This window comes from Apaloderma vittatum, unplaced genomic scaffold, assembly GCF_000703405.1.
Source record: "Apaloderma vittatum isolate BGI_N311 unplaced genomic scaffold, ASM70340v1 scaffold45031, whole genome shotgun sequence".
In the NCBI taxonomy this organism is placed as follows: Eukaryota; Metazoa; Chordata; class Aves; order Trogoniformes; family Trogonidae; genus Apaloderma; species Apaloderma vittatum.
Window position 1 is genome coordinate 2367 of NW_009698225.1, and position 19740 is coordinate 22106.

The following is a 19740-nucleotide window of genomic DNA, read 5'->3' on the forward strand; positions in this document are numbered from 1 at the left end:
GAGTTAACTGAAGGCCAATGCAGTGAGAAGGAGCTGGTAAGACACTGTCTTGTAGAGGACTGCAGGTAACGTTGCTCAGCACTTAGCGGCGTAACACTGCTGCTGATATTCAAGCAGCCTTACCAAGACACTCCTGTACAATGTGCACAGGTATCTACTGTTTGACTAACATTTTGGTAACTCAGTTACAAAGATTATAGCCTTGAAGTTGAGAATATAAGCAGCTGGACAACTTTGGGTATTTGTGGAGAGGAGGATTACTTTAGCTAGAGGTAAACATAGATCTTCATAAAGCACTGAAGTTCAAGGAAACTTCTTTATAGGGTTCACCTTGCTGCCGTGCTAATAAAGGAGAAAATGGAGTGAATCTGGTACATGTGAAAGCTTGACAGATGGACAGCTTTAGAGAAAGGAAGACTTTTTAATTCTCAAAGCCTTTACTGCAGAGACATCTGAAATGGCGTCTCCTGTATGAAAGCCCAGCACTGTGCCACAGCCCTGGTCTGAAGGGACCACTTCTATCAGAGGAAGTGAGCATAATTCAACTTGCACACATGGTCGCTTCTTGACCCCTTATGGAGACTGCCAACAAGGGTTCCAATTAGTGCCAGCTGCAGACTGTGACAATTTTAAAGATTGACTTTCACACCTTGCCAGACCTTTGAAAGAAAGAACATTTATTTAAAACACAATTTGCTTTGACAGTAATTTTCTGTATGCTATTATTGAAGTTATTTATGTTTGAATCAGTATCTATTCTCTCCTCTGTGTTTCTGCTGCTGTTTGATCCTGCGGTGCAGTAATAATCCTGTCTTTATAACTTTTATACTTTATGTGGCAGTGGTCATTTCAATTTCAATCCATTACTTGAACAGTTTTTAGGGCTCATCATTCGAACTGGATTCCTGTAAAATTCAGAGGTTCTTGCTTGCTTCTGCTGCTGCAAGTCATCACATGTTTAACAGCAGACAAAATATAAGGACCTTGTGAAGCAGCAGGACTACTCAAATTAAATGGTAGAGTTCAGGAGTTCACAAACTGAAGTTGCCTGGATGTCAAGAGTATATCACTGCATTGACAGTGAGGCTAAGGGCAGGTAATACCATTAACAGCAGTGGAAGAAGCAGCCACTAGCTTTCCAAATGTGAGTGTGATCTCTCCTCATGCTGATACCAGGGATTCCAATGCACCCTCCCCATCTCCAAAAATAAGACCTGAACACCATAGTCTTTGTGTTCTGTGCTCTGTCATCCCTCGAAAAAACAGCACCTACCCTGATGCTCCCATTCATCTCTTAGGTTGTTCCTCAATTGTCTGCCCCCAAAGCAAGACTTTGGCCTCATGTTCCATCTTCTGTTATCTATATACTGTGCTACATTATCACTCTTCTCCAAACTGGAACTTCACACCTCGCCTTTGTGGTAGCATACCTTATTTCATGGGCCTCTTGCTACATTTCTTGCCTCTTGGACTCGTGCAACTCTCTTCTGAGATGGAGTTGGGGATGTAATAGCATGCGTGGCATACCCTGCCTCTCCTGCATAGCGTGATGGTGGGAATGCCCGTCTCTAGGTGTGTACAGGATCTTCAGAGTGACTTCCAGAGGTCAGTGCAGCCACCTGGACAGGCAGAGACTGAAATCTCACTGCCACCCTTCAAGCAGTTATTGTGCCATGTATTGTCAGCCTCTTGAGAAAGTATAATTTTCTGTGTTCCCTTAAAAATTGTCTGGAAAATATCCTTGTTGGCTTGGAGAGATTAGATTCTTCACCTGATGCTAAAACAACTTTCATCCATGGGTAGATGTAATCAAGAGGCCGGAAGTGATCTGCCTGGAGTAGCATGGCTTCCAGCCTGGTTTCACCTATTGTACTTCTCATGTAGAAGCTACTGGGTCATGGAACCGTTGCCAGTAGTTTGTGTGCTGCAGCGTTGCCTTTGGAAATGGAGAGGGAAGAGCCCCACACATCATGGCACTTGCTGGAGCAGTTGTCCAGTGCAGAGGAGCTGGACTGTGTGGTCTTTTAGCTTATGTGTTCATGTTTGCACATTGCTGCTTCTCCTATGACAAAACAGCCTTGGGAAAAGGTATAATCTTCTCTCTCCCCATCCCTCTGCATTGTTTCATGGGTGTCAATGAATACTGAGTTTGTCCCACAGCTTAGGAAGGTACTTGGGCAGGCTGGAATAATTGCAGGACCAGGAGGACCGCTATGGGGAGCTGTGTGGTAACAGCAGAGGATGAGGCAACACTGGGTTAGGCTGGGTCTAACCCCATCCCACCGAGGTCCCTCCAGAAGCTATCTCCAGACCTGGAAATAAATATACGTGGATCTCTGCGGTAGACTATTCTTCTCCACATGAACTGTAGCTTATGATAAAGATCTAGAGGAGTGAAATTTGGAGCTTCCCTGGGTGAAGATAACTACTGTATAACAGGTTTTATGTAAAAATGTACGTTCAGCTCAAATCAAAATGATCCTTTTGAAATAATTCAAAATGTATTACAATAGAGTGACTTTGCAAACTCTTTGTTCATTATTACTGCCCTAATCTTCATGATAATGAAAGACATTCAAATGCTGAATATTTTTTTCCTAGTCTAGACGCTAGAGTTTGAAGAAGAGTTCCACTTTCCTTAGCTTAGAATAGGGCATTTGAGGTAACCTTTTAGATTTTGTAGTTTGGTTTTGACCCACTGATTTCTATTTCCTTACTTGAAAAATATAGTGTGAAGCATATGGACCATCATGGCATCACACTTTGTAATTGTGAAATTCGGACCTTTCTTATCAATAGTGAGACCCAAAGTGATGCAGAAGATCCTGAAACAGCAGAGAATAAAGCATTTTGAAACAAGAAATTCAGAATTTGATGTTCAGTGTGAGGAAAACAGATGAGTTAGGGTTAATAGAACGATTTTTTTTCTTAATTGCGTTCCCTGTAAATTATTCTATTTATTATATGTCAATTCATAATTTGTTCATCTTCACTGGGGTAATAACCTAGTACTCCTCCAGTATGCTAAATTGCTAACACCTTTTAAATTAACATAAACAGTACTTTTCCATTCTCAGTTCTTATGAGTGTGTACAGGTAACATATATACTTTATTCATATGCTGTGTTTTCAGAGCTGTTCTTCTGTACAAAGAACAGAGCCTCTTATTCCATATGGCTCAGACATTGGGAGTCCCTCCACAGCCCTCATCTGCCCTCACATCTTTTCTCTCTTCCAGCTAGAAGGAAGCAGAAGAGAGATGGTGGTTTCCAGCCGCAAGTTCTCAGATAAAGTCAATGGCTGGCATTGTAGCTGAATATTCACGCTTCGTGTAGCCTGAGATGTGTAATACTTAGTAATACATATTTAACCTTTATGATGTGCTGTAATTTGATTCTCAAACCATCTATACTCTCTCCTTGTTACAGCCTAAGTAGCTGTAAGGAGTAGGGAGAATGGACAAATATAATCACCACGTGGGAGCACAGGGAAGGACAAAGATGAATCACTGAAATTCCCATTGTGGTTTTCAGATTTTAGCCTTGTTTTCGCCACTTGATTGTAATGTCAAGAAATGGAAGAAACACGATATTATTTTGTTGTAGTGCTGGTGTTAGCTGGTCAGATGGCAGAGTACCCAAAAAGTCTGCACCTGTTGTCCAAGTTTGGTTTTGCAGATGTTTAGTCTTGAGTGACTCTAAAAGATTATGTAGATTTAAAAGATAAATAATTAGATTGTGATTAAGTGAGTATGAAAGGTAGTGAAATATCTGTAATATATACTCTTTTTTTTGGTGACATTCTATGTACCTATGTACGTACACATACATTTAAGCTATAAAATTTACAGATCTCAGTACACAGTCAGTGATTCCATTGTTTTTCCATTACTGTGGTATATGCAATACATGGTACAATTGACAGTCTCCAGTGCTCTGCAAGGAATATTATATAGATATATAGAGTTTTCTAACAGTACTGGAAGTAGAAAGTGATGTGCTGTGGTGTGGAGTTTTGTCCTCATGAGCTGGGAAGCTTTTAAAACGAGTAGTGGAGTTATGACTGAGCACTGCAGATCAAAAAGCTACTGATCAAATATTAATTTTTCTTGTAAATGTTCTGTGTTTTGTACATAGCATGTGTTTTGTAGGAAATGTTTTTGCTAATGATAAGGGGGCTATACACGGTGCTTGATACCTGCTTTGTGCATGTATAACATGCTTGGGTCCAGATACTCCAAATGGCCTTACTATAGCCTCAAATGTTGAATGTATGGTCCAGGATTTAGCATCCTTCTGATGGGAGTGATTATCCTATAAGAAAGTCTAGTCCCTAAAATACATCTTTTGACCTTTTGGTTTTAAAAAAGTTGTTGTTAGTCTGGGATGAATCTTTCCTGCACTGTCACCTGGGCACGTTTAATCTGAGGATAATGAAGAGCTGAAAAGCATTTTCATGAAAAGCTCGTCTTTTTTAAAGGCAAATCTGAAGTAGCTAGACCGCAAGAGGCAGAGATGGTGATAATCTTATGTTGCATGAGGAACATACATTAGTGGGTTGAAAGTAATCGAAGAGATCAGTTGGGCATGGAGCGGTTATCCCAGGGCTGCAGTTTATCCTGTGGCTAACAACTGTGGGCTTTTCTGTCTACTCAGATGCCTAAAATAATATAGCAGTGACAAATTGGATACGTGTGGATAGCATAGATGTCACTACGAGATCCTTGAAATAAATTATGTTTCTTCTAATAAATTTTCAGATTCCCAGAAATGTAGTAGGTAGAACAGAAGAAAGGTAGAGGGAATCCTGTTGTCAGACAAAACAGAACAGAGGTTGCTTTTCTTTTAAACTGTAAGCTATAAGCTCTTCAAGAATAGTGATGGAGAACAATAAAGAATAATTTTGAAGATTCACAAATACGTAGCTTACAGACCTTAAAAATGAACTGTAGATTTTCAGAAATATGAACACTGTAAAAAAAAAGGCTGTTTGCTGATTGAATAGCTAATTTCTGGAGTTTAACTTTGGAATGTGTTTTATTGAAATGAAAAGTAATTGTTGGAAATTCCTTAAAGTAGTTATAATTATATCTAAAGGGGATAAAATTATGCTGATTTGTGGTAAAATATTTAATTTTCACCACCTGTAAGTCCTCATTATTTTTTTCTAATTTTCTAACTTAATTTTGTTTTTGTTGTTCCAAGCACAGGCAAGCAACCAAAGACATCTATCCCTCCTTTTGCAAAGTCTACCTATGCTCTTTTAGTGTAAGGATAGAAATGTCTATCTAATAAGAGGAGTAAAAATTGAAGCTTACAATTTTTTTCTTTAGTTGAGGGATATTGGTCAGACTTTGCCCCTTGAATGATTGTTGGCTTTGATAAAAGTAGCATTTTCTATCCTGGTTGGCCTTCAAAGATATGTTGGCTTCACCAAATGTAGCCTGACTTTCCAGACCAGTTTTCTGACCAGGCCTTCAGTCTCTCCTCTATTTTCTTTGCTTTCTGGCTGTTTAAGTCACTTATCAGTGATGTGAATACACATATAAGGTGGCACTGTATAAGAGCAATACAATGTGATTTTTTTTTAGTTAGCTTTACTGAACAGGTGAAGCATGCCAAAGCAGTTGCACTTCAGTTAGACAGGCAATAAATCACATAAATACGCAATTGTGTTTGAAAGTAGTAAAACCAACAAAAACTCCATCTCAACAAAATTGCAATGGACCTTTTCTGTGCTAATATTGCCCTCAACAGCCTTCTGACCAACAGTGTAGTACAAGAGATACTGAGTGGCTTCTCTTTCTTCCTCTTCTACTTTTCCCCAGTTATACACCACCCCCAACTGCTCACCAACAGTCAAAATATACATTTGTCATTTGTCTAGACCGCTTGATCGTATCAAGGTTCTTAAAAATTTCTTCCTGTAAATCAGTTGAGTTTTTTAGGGTTTTGTATGTTTTAGGTTTGTATGTTTTCCATTGACTAGCTTCATCCTAAAGAAGAGCTGTTCAATTTAAAAAAAAAAACCCCACCTTTCTTTAGCAATCTTGTAAAAACATAAAGTTTCTAACAGGAGTTTTCACCAAATATTAGTCTGTTTTCACCTGTTTAAAAAGGTGAACTGGTGAAGAAATGGGGGCTAAATTTTGTTCTCATTTGTGTTTTGAAAACACTGCTGTCATTAAGTATTCAAGAGCTAGATGGTACGAAAAGCGACTTGCATTTGTAAAGTAAATGAAAGAAATTCATAGTCTATAGATGCTGAACTGATGGGATTAATCCAATGTTATTCCATTCTTGCTGGAGAAATACATTATTGCAGCATGCAAATCTCTCTGATGAAGCAAATATTTCATAGTATAAACTGCCAAATTAAGTCAATTCAACTTGTTAGATTGGAAAAATACTTATTTTTAAATATCCATTGTTATTTTGTCATATTATTCATCTCTGTAATTCTCTCCTCTGTGATGATAATAAACATTTTTCCATATTACAGTGGTTTTCTCCATTAAAAATAAAAACTGGTTATCTGTAGTGAATAGAAGTATGAATCTTTGCTTGATTTTACTTTTTTTTTCTTTTTATAGAAGCTGCAAAGAATCAATCCTCCTTACTGTTGTTCAACCTTACCCTGTAAGTATCGTCGGTGTTTTCTGAATTAGTTTCCTAGCAACATAGCAGCTGGTTTTTCTGACTATATTCCTCCTGCGTCTCTACCTTATCCATGCAATAAAAAGAAGTGAGATAAGGGCTGTGTCTCTTAAAGGTGATGTTTAAGACTGCGTTACTGTGTCCTGCACTCAAAGACTGTATTAGCAAGTTAAGTAATAACAATATCTTTAAACTCATACCAGGAAGATCAGTAGAGCGGGACGCTGAGTTCTGCTTCAGTTTCTCATCTGTTGCAGCTCCTGGTTTTTTTCTCAGCCATACAGAGTTATGCAGCCATGTCAAGGAGAGACAGACAGGAGATTGTGTGAGGCTGCCTTGAAGGGACTGGGAGAAACAACAGCCCACCCCAAAACTGGCTGATGTGACGTGCCTTTCCATCTCTCTCAGCTCTTTAGTGGGAGTGGGTTCACGACCTGTCAGCTCAAACCCATCCCCCATGAAAAAGGAGAGAAGACAAGCCTCGGGAGGAAGCACATCTCTCTCTTCCCATACATCCATGCACAGCCATGCAGGCTGCTGAAGGGCCTCAGCCATGCATTAGGAGCGATTTCAGATTCGACAGATCCATTGGACTCTCTGTTAGCCAGCCTGATACACCAGAGTTTTGGTTAACAAAGGGTAATTGCATCCTTTTCACCCAAGAGTAGGAGATGAGGTGGATCGACCACAAAGATGAGAAAACAAGTTTATCTGATGAAGCTGCCAAAACATACATCTTGCAAATGCAACTTGACCAAGTGCTGTATGGCTTTGTACTACTTGTTAGCCTTTCTAGCTAGCTTTGAGGTGGCTGTGTAGTTGTGCTGGTCCTGTACCCTCTCTAGAAGCCAGTCTACACAGCAACCGAGTCGTGGGGGAGTAGCATGCATTTCACACTAAAACCAGGCAAGGGCTGCTGCGCTGCGGTAAGACCACTGGCAGGAAAGTGAGCTGGGATCTGGTCAACATCATCCACTTTAAATGAAACTTGCAGATTCTTCCTTTGACCTGGAGAGGAGGGTAAGTCATGACCTGGTGTGTTTCCAGGTCTCTGGGTCAAAGCTTTGTTTTGAGGTCTGACAAGGCAGAATCTGCTCATCTCACTACATCGCACCAAAAGCTAGTCAAGCGCCTCTAGATTTCACTGAACTAGGAATGACACTGAAGCACGTTGCTTGTCCTGTCAGCAGCTTGAGCCGATGTGCCCATTTTATAAGTGTATTTGTGTTGTCATACTCTACCATGTCTGTTAGAGTCCCACAACTCTACTTCAGCAGACAAAGCACATGTGTTTTGGGGGGTGATGGGCATTTAATCTCACATAGGCACGAAGATTATCTCTCCAGAAATGCCCAGAGGGCAGTCAGATGATGTGATTGATATATGCAGATTGGTGCTAACTTTAATTGACTCCATTTTTATCCCAAAGTTGGGATGCTTCAGTGGCATGAGCTTAGTTGGGAGAGCCTCAACTGCAGGACTGTTGCACCCTGCAGATCAACTCTGGTTTGTGTACTTATACATGTCCAGATCTTGTTGATTCATAGCATCCTTTCCTTACCACTTTCAAGCTCAAGTTTTCCTGCAGTGGAAACAAAGGTGTGTGTAGGGATGGGGAGCAGCTGGGATGCTGCCAATGTGTGCAGTGGAGTTTGAGTCCCAAAGCAGTGCAGGGTCTCTCAGTTTATACAAACTCTGGGCTGTGAAGTCTCCTGGGGACTCCTGAGTCACCTTGAACATCTGGCCCTCATACCGCCACAAGGTTATTGTCAGTAGGGCCTGAGCCTGTTAGGTGACATCTCTCTCAGTTCTGCTGTCCAGGTGTTGCTGCACTCCAGCTGTGTACTTGCCCTGGTGTTCCATGCAGGGGTACACTGGCAAATACCTTTTGTCTTACAGTTCGGAAACAATATTTATGTCTTCAAAAGTTATGATGCACATATGTTTTCCCCCTTTTCTTTGCCTCTTCCTTTTTTCCTTTTACTATTTTGCCACCAGAACAGGAAAGATGAAGTAGAAACCAGACAAAGGAAAAGTAAGAGCTTTTAAATAAAGGCTGAACTTCTTCTCCATTCCTGGCAGAAGTATATCTTTACAAATATTTCATCAATCTCTCTTCTTGATGCTGAACCTTTTTCTTTCTGTCATTGCATGAAAAGTATATGACAAGATGGATTACAAGAATGCTGTTTCTTTATTATTTTTTATTTGTACTATTTAGTGTATTTTTTTCATGTTTTCAAGTAACTATTCTTTATGATTGCAGGTCAAAGTGGGAGTGATCCAGATTTATAGTACTCTGTGGTTCATTTAGTACTTTTTGAAAGCTTTTTCAGATCATTTTTGCATAAGTGCATTCGGTTTTGTTTAATGCTTAAACTCATTAAAATTTCATTTTAATTATAACCAGACCAAAGCATTAGGTTATCTTTTTCTTTCCATCAATCTAAAAATCTCTGCCAGGTTCATATTACCACTGCCCATAAGGAGGTCACTGAACAGCAATTGAAGCAGTTCAAAGTTCGGATTTCTGGAAGTATAGCATTTGATTATCATTTCTGATCATTTTATTCTGTAAATGGACTGTCATTCTGATTGTTGCCTTATTAAGTTTTAAGCGTGACTCAAATCAAATAATTTGCCTGTTTTGATATCAGTTTAGATTTGACAGGTTGCTTTCATGATTAATCTCTTAAACTCCTTGGATGTAGTCCAGGCCCAACAGATCTATGGCAGTTTTGCTATGCATAAGTTCTGCAAAGGGAAAAGCATAAGATCGTTTTTTTTAAAGAAGTGCTTCTTGTTATAACACAATTGTATGTCTGAGACACAACATTTGCAGAACTACAGTAAATAACACTTATTCATGGATAATAATGGATGTGGCAACAATCTTACTGAGAATCTCACAGTATTTTTCATGCTGCTTTGCCTTCTGGAGTCAGGTAACAGCAGCAACTACCATATCTAGACTTGTGGTTTTAAAGAAAGATATAAAAAAGAAACAGATTTGTCACGAAGGCTTCAAAATCTGAAGTGAAAAGGACTACTAAGGTGTGGGTTTTGAAATCATTTGAAAGTCAGACATGAGCATTTTGAACAAGATCATTGCTGAGTGCTTGAAGTTGTGAAATTGGTGTAGAAATGATGGCTCTTTATCTTTGAATGTGTACATTTTTGCATTCATCCTGAGGACTTTTTCCACAGCATAACGTCCACATCAGCTTTTTGGTATGGTCAGTTCCATAAATAGCTTTAATTCTACACAGGAGAGGATCACAGTGTGGTGAATGGCAAACTTGCCATCACTGTGGTGCCTCCTGGAAGTGCTGGCTGGCCCATGGCCACTGTCCAACCATTCTTTGGTGTTTGAAGCAGCCTCCTCTCATGTTAGACGTGTGCTGCACAGCCTTTCTTCTTCTATCTGTGCATGGTGGAAATCCCAGTGAGCAGTACTGCTCCTGACCTTTCTTGCTGGAGGCCTTCTCTTAGGCTCTATGGATTTTTTTGGAGGGTAGTTGTGTGAAATACATCATCTTTTCGGCAGTGAAGACTGTGAGAACTTCCATGTTAATTATTTCAGGAAAGTGGAAAAGAGGCCCTTCACCCTTCACTCTGTCCACCACTTTTCCTTCTATTTCCACCACACCTCCCAGTTGCCATTAGGTCTCTTTTCCCTCGTCATTAATCCTTTCTCACATCTCAGATGCATTATCATTGATATAGTCTTTCATTTCTTCATTTTAGCCTGGGTTTACATGAGGTGAAAGTTTCCTTCATTCCCAAAGGTCCTCATCCTTTCAGAGTTGTAGGACTGAAAGGATTACACCATAGCTGGCTTTTTTTGTCCTTGCTTGCACTTGATTAAGAGCAGTCACCTGTGTACGAGAGGTAATCATGAATATAAAGGAGTAATCTATGAATGTAAAGGGCTGAGCTTTGGAGAGGCAGAAGCCCAAAAGGCTGGTGGAGGTGATTTTCTGGAGGACTTACACATTTAATCAGTGCAGAGATAGATGTCCCAGACGCATCTAGTCACAAGAGGAGCTGCAATGTCTGCAGATTCCATAAATTCTGAAGCTCACTGTGATTTCACTCATGGGTTTTGAGACAATCATAGTAAGGTTTGGCTATTCCCCACCTTACAGGTACATGTTATACAGGTATGGGACTAATGATCAGTCCGTAATTACCATCTGAAAATAATAAGACATAAATAATGGAAATAGTAGAATATTTTTGTCTGTGATAGATAACAACTTTTGAGAGAGAACCCAACTCTGACTGCTATTTCAGCCATTAATTCTGTGCCAAGAGTTTTACAAAGAGGTACTCCTGATGATGTTCTGTCAGCGCCCTGTGGTTATAACAAATTACTGCATGGTAGAACTTCTCCACGTGTCCCTACCTGCTCTTCTGCAATGCTCTTGTGAGCCAGTGTATTTGTTCCAGCCTTGCTCACAGCTATGAATGGCAGTATTTAGTTTTCCTTTGGGTATTATGTACTGTTTCACTTAATAAATTTAATTCCTCTTATTCATGTATTATTGCTTGCTAAATTTTGTCTCATGTAATTGCCTTTAGAGATGGACCAAAAAGTAAACACATTTTTTGCAGACACAAAATTTTTCTTCATTTCCTAATGAACATAGTGTTTTGTGTTAAAACTAATGATTAATTTTAAGTAACAAATTGATTGCACAATTGATTGTATTTAAAACTTTGGTATTTCTATTGGATTTTGACACTTATCATCACAAAGCAGGTTTTCTTTTCACGTCGTGACTGTCCCATACTGCTGCCTCATTTCATTTCTTTATGGTAGCTCAGTACTACACTCTCCTCTTCTAAATACTAAGTCCTTCTTTTTCTTAAGTGTGAATAATGGTTTTGTTGTTGCAGCACTTCTGTTGGCAAGAGCACTCAAAGGGGCTTTTGCAGCGAATAAACACCATTTCACTTGGAATCTCCCCAAATTGTGGTTTACCTGCAAAAGCGGACAAGTACTAGATATTCATATTTCCATTGAATAACAGTTTACCTCAAAATGTAGGATATTGTTCTATGATCTAACAGAAAATGATCTACTATAATGTTGCTGACAAAAATGGGAACTAATTTTGAAAAGTCCAGAAAATGAGGAAAAATGACATTTTCCAGAAAATGAGGAAAAATGACATTTTCCAGAAAGCCTCCTCCTGTTACGGCAATCTCTCATGTTTTGACTATGCTTTTGGGATGCCCATTGATTGCAGTCCTTAGTAAGCAGAGTTCAAAGGAGGGTCTTGGTCTACACTATCGTTTTCCCCAAGCATATCTCTAAGCAGTGCTTTATTTCTCTTTTTAGCAGTGTCTTCAAGTTGTATTGAAATGATCAGTTGAATTTATTACTGAAATCTGTGTAAACAAGTTAAAATTATTTAAAATCCTGACAAATTTGAGCTTTTAACGGGAAAAAGTGCTTAGGTCATACAGTGCAAAGTTTGTGGGGTTTTGAAGTATTTTAACTCCTTGTTAAAATACGTCCCCTCATTTTGCGAAAGTTGCTCTAATTAAGCTGTTTTTATCTGTGACAATGCAAATACTTCACTTGCACTGATAAATGTTCTGCATTAGTGTAAACACCTCCTACTTAAGGTCATTAACTGAGGATAATGGCTTCCATTTGGCTAAAAGACAGAATATAAGAAACAAATGAACCTGGCACTCTGAGAAACATTAATGGATAGCATTCTTTGCCTGCAAACCTGAGGACATTTAAATAGAATAGAGCAGCACATCATCTTGGTGGTGCTTTATTAGACAAGCAAGTTTCGACAATCAAACCCAACTGTTTTCCTAGGCACTTGCCACAGTCTTTTGAAACAACTCCTTTTTCAAAGAGAAAATGTCAAGTGCCAAGTTGATGCGAAGGCAGAAACAATGACTTTGTGCAATTAAATGCAAAAAGCTCTGCAATTACTCAAACCTTTAACCAGCAGAGGACGTTCCCCCAAATACCTGGCACAGCTCTTCAAGTTTTTTACACGCCTGGCTTACAGTTTCAAGCTTTTTAGAAAACAGTCTGCATCTGGGTGTCTGGCAAGGGGCCAGAGTCCCACTTTGCCGCAGCAAAAGTGAAAAGGCAGGGAAGCCCCACGTTTTATGGCAGACCGTAGTGTGCTGCCTTGGCTGTGCAGTGTGTACCTGAAACCGCATGTCCCGCAGGGGTTTTTGAGAACTTGTATATGTTCCAATCTTTCAGTTCCCTGTGACTCCCCTGTCGCATTTTTTTTTTGCAATAACATAGTTTAAGTTTTTATGCTCATTGCAAGTGACTTTTCAGGTTGTAGAGAGGAAAAGAGGGGGGTTGTAGAGAGCGACAGAGCCACATAGTGGTTTGTCAGATTTGCTGTATGGGAATAACCTTGCCAGAATCCGGAAGAAAACTTGGCAATCTGCCTGTAAAGAGAGGCCAGACTGGTGACTCATCTGCAATAAGAGCAAACAAGTGTAAAAAGCCTCTTCCAGCAAGAAGAGTAAGTGAAAGCTGCTCTTTCCCCTTGCCCTTGCAAGGGAGAGCCAGTAGCCTGCTCCTGTAGCTGTGCAGCCAAGTGGCAGTGGGAATCAACAGGTTGAAGTCTGCTACTTGCGTGCCACACAGACTGTCCCTCTTACACACTGCAGAAAAGGACTGCCTAGAGAGGAGAGAAATTAGAAAAGGCAAGTGTAGAATTATTATATCAATTGTGGTATCATTGTATACTCTGTCTTTCTAGGAATTCTTCTTGAGTACAATATGTAAGCATGATTCTTCAGCTTCTTCTATTGTCCCTTCTTGCTGAAGAAGTGTTTTGGGTTCCCCACCCTGAGATATTAATTTTTCTTTTTTTAGTTTCCCTTCCCTTCCCTTCCCTTCCCTTTTTCAAATCTGGGGGACCTTTGCATTTTTCAGCACTGACTTTGCAACCTGATCTTGTTTTGATAGCGGAGTTGAATTTTCTGTCATTTTTACTGATTAGAAAGGTGTGTGGTCATAGCTGCTAGAAAGAAATAATGGACTGTAAAAGTGAAGCAGCATTCATTTTTATTTCTTGGTTCTATTTTGCGCTCCAGGAATTATTGGATGGCTCTGATATTTCCTGGGAGAATGTGGCATCTTTCATTCCTTGTTCACTGGTTGATACTGAGCCTATGGTAATATTTACCACATTTTCAATGTGATAATAAAAGCAGTGGCATACAGAAATGAGCTAGAGACTTCTTCCTCCTAGTTACTAGAAAAAAGGCTTCTGCATCACTGGAAAATAACTTTTTAAGCAGTTTCAGCAGAGATCCAAGATGACAACAGCATGTTGCCTTGGACTTGTCCATCACTCCTGCAGATTGTTAGCTGAGACAAAATTTGAGTGATGGTGACAAGACTTCCTATGTTTACAAGGACTGCTGTCATGTTGTGCTGATAATAGGAAGTTATTCCAGAATCATCATCACTGATACCTGCACTAATATCTCTCACAGGCATACTAACATGAGTTACTCTTTTTAGTATCCAAAACTGTTAAGGCCACTTTTCAGGAGTTAGGTTAGGATTCTGAAAATCTTAGTTCACATTTTTACTGAAACAAAGGATACAAAACCTGGCCCAAAGGGGGCCAGTGATTTTTCAGCCAAGGCCAGAATTTCTTCCATTGCCCATTGTCACGATTCTGGACTTGGGCAATGCCAGAAGTGCTGTGTTTGTAACTGACCTGAGAATAAAACTACCTTGCTTCTGCTGCTGAAAATGGAAATCACATTGACTGTGAATATTTAATTTATTACTAAAAAATAAGCTGTTAGTTAAACTCCTCAGATGGAGAGATTTTTTTTTCCAAGGACTGAACACTTGATCACAGGTGAATCAATTGAATAATGGAGTAGGTAGAAGTCAATTCGGTCCCAGAAGAAAATTAGGAATACTTGCAGCCTTCTAATCTATGAAGTCCCACAAAATGTCTGATCTGTTGAAGCCTTGCACAGGGTGCATGTAGGGATACATTTGGGGGCCGCTTGCTGTCCTACAGGTGCCTTTATGGTAGTTCTAACCTGTGTTTAGAAGTGAACGAATACAGTGAGATGCCACTCTCGGACACTTCTTTTGATGAAAGTTGTGTGTCTGTCTGTATCTAGTGGGTCATAGATTATGCAAAAAAAAATTTCCATTCACTGTTTGAAGGAAGGGTCACTGGCTGGTTACTGCTCAGTGTCCATTCATGCAAACAAATTTGGTTCATTGTGGAAGCACTATAAGGAATTTGTATGTATGCCAAGAGCCCTTCTCATCGCTCCAGTCTGACAGTGGGATAACTTTCAGTATGTGCATCATACATTGGTGATTCCCTATATGTATGTATATACGTATTATCTCAGGAAGCGTTGTGGTTTGACTGTATTTCTATTCTTCGGTGAATGGTATGCAAAGCATTGCTGTATACATGGAGTTCCCAGTATATGAGAAACAGAGAGAAAAATTGAAGGAGGAAAGATAACTTTTGTTTTGAAATGATATGATATATCTTGTCGTAATTTTTCCTTCCAGTCTCCTAAATCAGCTTTTATTAGTGCTGCAAAAAAGGCAAGATTGAAGTCCAATCCTGTTAAAGTGCGCTTCTCAGAAGAAGTAATTATCAATGGCCAGGTGTCGGTGAGTATTCAAATATTTAACCTCAGGAAGGACTGAGCATTTCATCCAACGGTATGCCTCAAAGCTGTAAAGTGAGAGAATTATATGGTAGGAACAACGATGATAGGCTTGCAAGAGGGAGGATTTTTATCCATGTGAAGTTTTCTAAAGATCCATTTTTAAAGTCCATTGGGCCTGTAATATTGTGAAAAATTTGTCCCTTCTTAAAATTAAAATTAAAATGCTAGTGAATCCATTTTGCAGTGGTATCACATATATGTCTGTCTCTGTAGTCTTGATAATGCTTGCTTCGTTGTTATTTTCAGAGCAGTTTTGTAGAAGGAAAACCCATAAGCTCAAGAGCAGTAGCATGTCAGAAAAAACAGCTTAACATTATCTTACAGACCTCTTTAAAATTTGTTTTATCTCCTTAAACTTGTTATTTCCAGCCCTCAGGCAAAGTCAGCCTCCCTTTGAGAGACACTGAGCTCCTCCTTAAACATGCACTCCCAGCACATTTTCATAATTTGCCAAAACATCATTCCTCACTGATTTCTTTATCCAACTCTCTTTCAAACATAAATTGATACTGTGTTTTGTCAGAAGCAATTGCTGCTTAAAAAAACCCAACACGCCAAACAAAGCTTTTTTTTCCCCTTCTGTGTTCCTGTTTATTTTACTATCCTTGTTATGAATCATCATAATAAAGTAGCAATATTATATGTTACTTGTCTTAAATGATGACAAATATTAACATTTAACATCCAGCTATAAAGAGAATGAAAGACATCTTGGTCATAATTATTACTAATGAATCTTCAGTTCCGATTTTGTAGTTTGAGGAACACCAAATAGCTCACTGTATTCAGAGAAGCAGTAATCTGTTTTTCTGTTTTGTTGAAAATGTTTCAACTTTAGAAGTAGCATTTATTGCCAGAGAGATAGTATTTAGAGAAAGAAAACACTCTAAGCCAGACATAAAATGTATGTGAACAGTTATATTCTTCCAAGAAAGAGACCTATAGAGTGCAGCTGTAATGAGCATGGCTAGACACTTGCAGGACATTGCTAATTCTGCTTTCAATTTGAGCCAACAAATTGCTTTTCAGTTGTTACCTTTCCATCTGAATTATGGCCTTCTTCACAGAGTAATATTTAGTTTTCCCTTGCTATATATTATAATCTGATTCACTAATTTGCTTGGCAGGAAACAGTTAAGGACAATTCACTTCTTTTCATGCCAAATGTTCTGAAGGTGTATCTTGAAAATGGACAAACCAAGTCTTTCCGTTTCGACTGCAGCACTTCAATAAAGGTAGGCTAGATATACCTTGGTATGTAATGCCAAAAATGCCAGTTAAGACTTTAGAAGACCTTCAGTAATTATAATTTACTTGGAATGCTTTAAGAACAAAATTACTTTTGTCGTCATTTGGGGCAGGACTCATAGTTTAGAAATAATGAGGTTTGGGACCATTTTTTCTGCTGCTAAAAATGTATTGTATTGTCAGCAAAGAAGAAGTGGAAGCGATCATTTTAATGTGGCTGGAGCACAATTAGAATTTCGTGGTCCTATCATTTTGGTGTGCTGCCAAATACTAGCATGATTTGTCAGCAAAAGTCAGTAGCTAAGAAGATTAAGATGTTGGTTGCTAATTGAATATCATCTAACTTGTCATCCAGTGAACTTGGGATGGGATATTCTAGGGTTCTACTGGTGATAAATTGCTTATCTCGGTGTAATGCCCTCTACACTTTCCATAACACATTTCACACACAGAAATGAAGAAGTGAAGTCCTAGCACACAACTGAGGCTGCTAGGGAGTGTCTGTGGCACTATGCCTCGTAGGTTCCTAAACCAGAGGCATTGTCGGTGTCTGTGAGCACCTTGGAGCAGCGTAGTAAGGAGCATGACTAGCACTGTTGGGCATGCTGCTAGTCTCTGAAGTGGTTTAGTTTGAGTGAGCTGTCTTTTAACACAGATTGCTTACCAAATTCAGTTCACCACACAGTAATGTGCATGCTCGGGACATGGGAACGAGAGATGCATGGGTGAGAAGAATCAGTAAAGGGTAGGGATGCAGTTTTCAGCTGCTCTGCCAGCTTTTGCTTTTGCTGGTTTTAAGGGATTGTAAAGCCATGCATGTTTGAAGGAAGTCAGCTTTTCTGCTCACTGTTTCAGCAGCATGCTCAATCAGAGCATCAAAGATAGTGATTTACTAAGGTAAACAAGAGGAAATTTATTCCAGTCTGAAGGCAAAACTGGTACTGAAGTTACACTTAAAGATGGGCTGCAATATCTGTTTATAGTTCATATGTATCTTAGGCATAAGTTGAGTGCAGGTAACGGATGCGAGACTCCAATCTACAGCCACGGCATACTGGGTTCCTTCAGTCCAGGGAGTCAGAAAGATATGATTTTGGGGCGATATAATTTGTGTGTTAAACTGCACAGAAAGTTGTATATTCACAGCAATCCCTTGTATGTATTTTTTACCCATATATCTGATACCACCTCAGGGATGTTCAAATATAAAGGCACTGATTTTTCACTAGGTGAACATGTGTAATGTTGTGTATACTCATACAGACCAGGCACGAAACAAAACCGTCCTCCCATTTAGCATCTGGGCTTCCACCATGTGCTGGGTACATGCAGGTTTTGTGGCAGTGAGGAACGGGGTCCCAAGCACCTCCTGAATTTAAGCACATTTTATGAATCCTTTGTTAATTAGGATGTCATCTTAACACTCCAAGAAAAGCTTTCCATCAAGTGTATTGAACACTTTTCCCTGATGCTGGAGCAGAGGGTTGAAGGATCTGGAACGAAACTCCTTTTGCTACATGAACAGGAGACTCTAACTCAGGTTTGTGCAATGATATGTGAAAACAGATACTAATGAGATGGGCTAATCAGCAAATTATCCACCTTGTTATTACTCAAGCAAGTTGACTGCAGGATTTTTAGTTTGATACAGTCTATCAATTAGAAATGATATATGGATGCAGTTGTAAGAATCAGATTCTCAGAGAAAAACATTATTTTTCTGTTATATAGGCATCATATTTCGTTGCTTCATTGAGCCATTAAAATGTGTTTAAAAGTTTGTTAAAGATTGGACTGAAGGCTAGAAAATCTTGAGCAAGACTTTTCCTTATCGTACGTGGCCCAGCTAGTAAACATTCTCAACAGCTGGGAAGTCCATGGTAACAACTCTGAGAACCACAGTCTGCTCAAATTCCTTTTAAAAACCTGATTTTGATCTCTGGTTTCTATCTGATTAGATGAATCTGTATCTGGGTAACAGGGAATAGTAATCTTTCTGATGAAGCCAAGTTTGACTTGTTTATGCAGCGTTATGTTATGTCACTTCAGTGATGATGAATTGTGAACCAGAAAATGCTGGTGTGACTTTCTTCCTCAGATCTGGGAGCGTGTGACCAGAGGTGAAGTTGCTTCACAGTTCCCAGGAGAGGACCTTGATTTTAGCTGCTTATCATTTTGACAAACTGTTTAGCCTGAAATTTTCCATGATATTTCCATATTTCAGAACATTAGTATTTTTTAAATTGCACCAGAATTCACACCAAAAAAAAAAGATAAATTGATTCTTAGATGAGATGGGGAAAAAATACTTAACTAGAGTCTGTGTACCGGTTTACCAGCTAAAAGTCTTTCTAGCATTTTCTAACCTCTAAGCAGTTGACTTTGCCGTGTTAACATTCTTTTCTTGTGTGTATAAGCTACTCGGTGATTGCACAATATCCAGAAGTGCTCAATACTTGCTATCCTGGCCTAGCTGTCTCTCTGTGAAATCGGAAGGATCAGAATAAACCAACACAGTGAGCTTTCAAAAATCCCATCTAGAGTTTTTATTGATACATACAGGAGTATGCCTAGATATTTAGGAATGAGGTCAGAGACAGTGTGAGATAAACATACTTTTTGAAAAGTGTTAGGGAAGCCTAATTAAATAAACTACATAAACTACATTAATTCTGAGGGTGTCTTCTTTGATGTTTCTGTAAAATCAGCAATACTTAAATTTGTCATTATAATGTTGCTCCTTTATAATGTTTTGTCCAGTTACTCGCTAGCTACGCAGTGGTCCCCCGTTAACATACCCAGATTACAGTGTTACATGCATAAAAAAAGCTTTACTGACCAACACGCAAAGCGGTCCTTTTCATTTTATAATATATTGGGGGAGATTTGTCTTGGTCAGAAGTCATGGGGTAGCTCTTAATCCAGAAGAACACAGAAAAAGACCTGATTTCTCGCAAGTTGCCTAACAGATTAAAACAAGTGAGAGAAAGCAAGAATAATAGCTCTCAAGCCGTGCTTCACCTGTGTTCTCAGTCAGTCTGAAAGATAAAATGTGATCTCTCCCCTAAAAGCTTCTAGCCTTTCTCGTTTATGAATATTTTGGTCCTGCTGA

The 19740-nt window shown here is 39.2% G+C and overlaps 1 protein-coding gene across 1 annotated transcript in view; it reads left to right on the forward strand.

The window, feature by feature from the left end:
- The first annotated feature begins 1549 nt into the window (after positions 1–1549).
- FRMPD4 (FERM and PDZ domain containing 4) overlaps positions 1550–19740 on the forward strand; it is a 33655-nt gene continuing 15464 nt past the window's right edge. Inside the window, 5 exon segments of the mRNA XM_009877913.1 lie at positions 1550–1605; positions 6593–6638; positions 15217–15321; positions 16508–16615; positions 18037–18168. Coding sequence (XP_009876215.1) covers positions 1550–1605; positions 6593–6638; positions 15217–15321; positions 16508–16615; positions 18037–18168 — 447 coding nt within the window.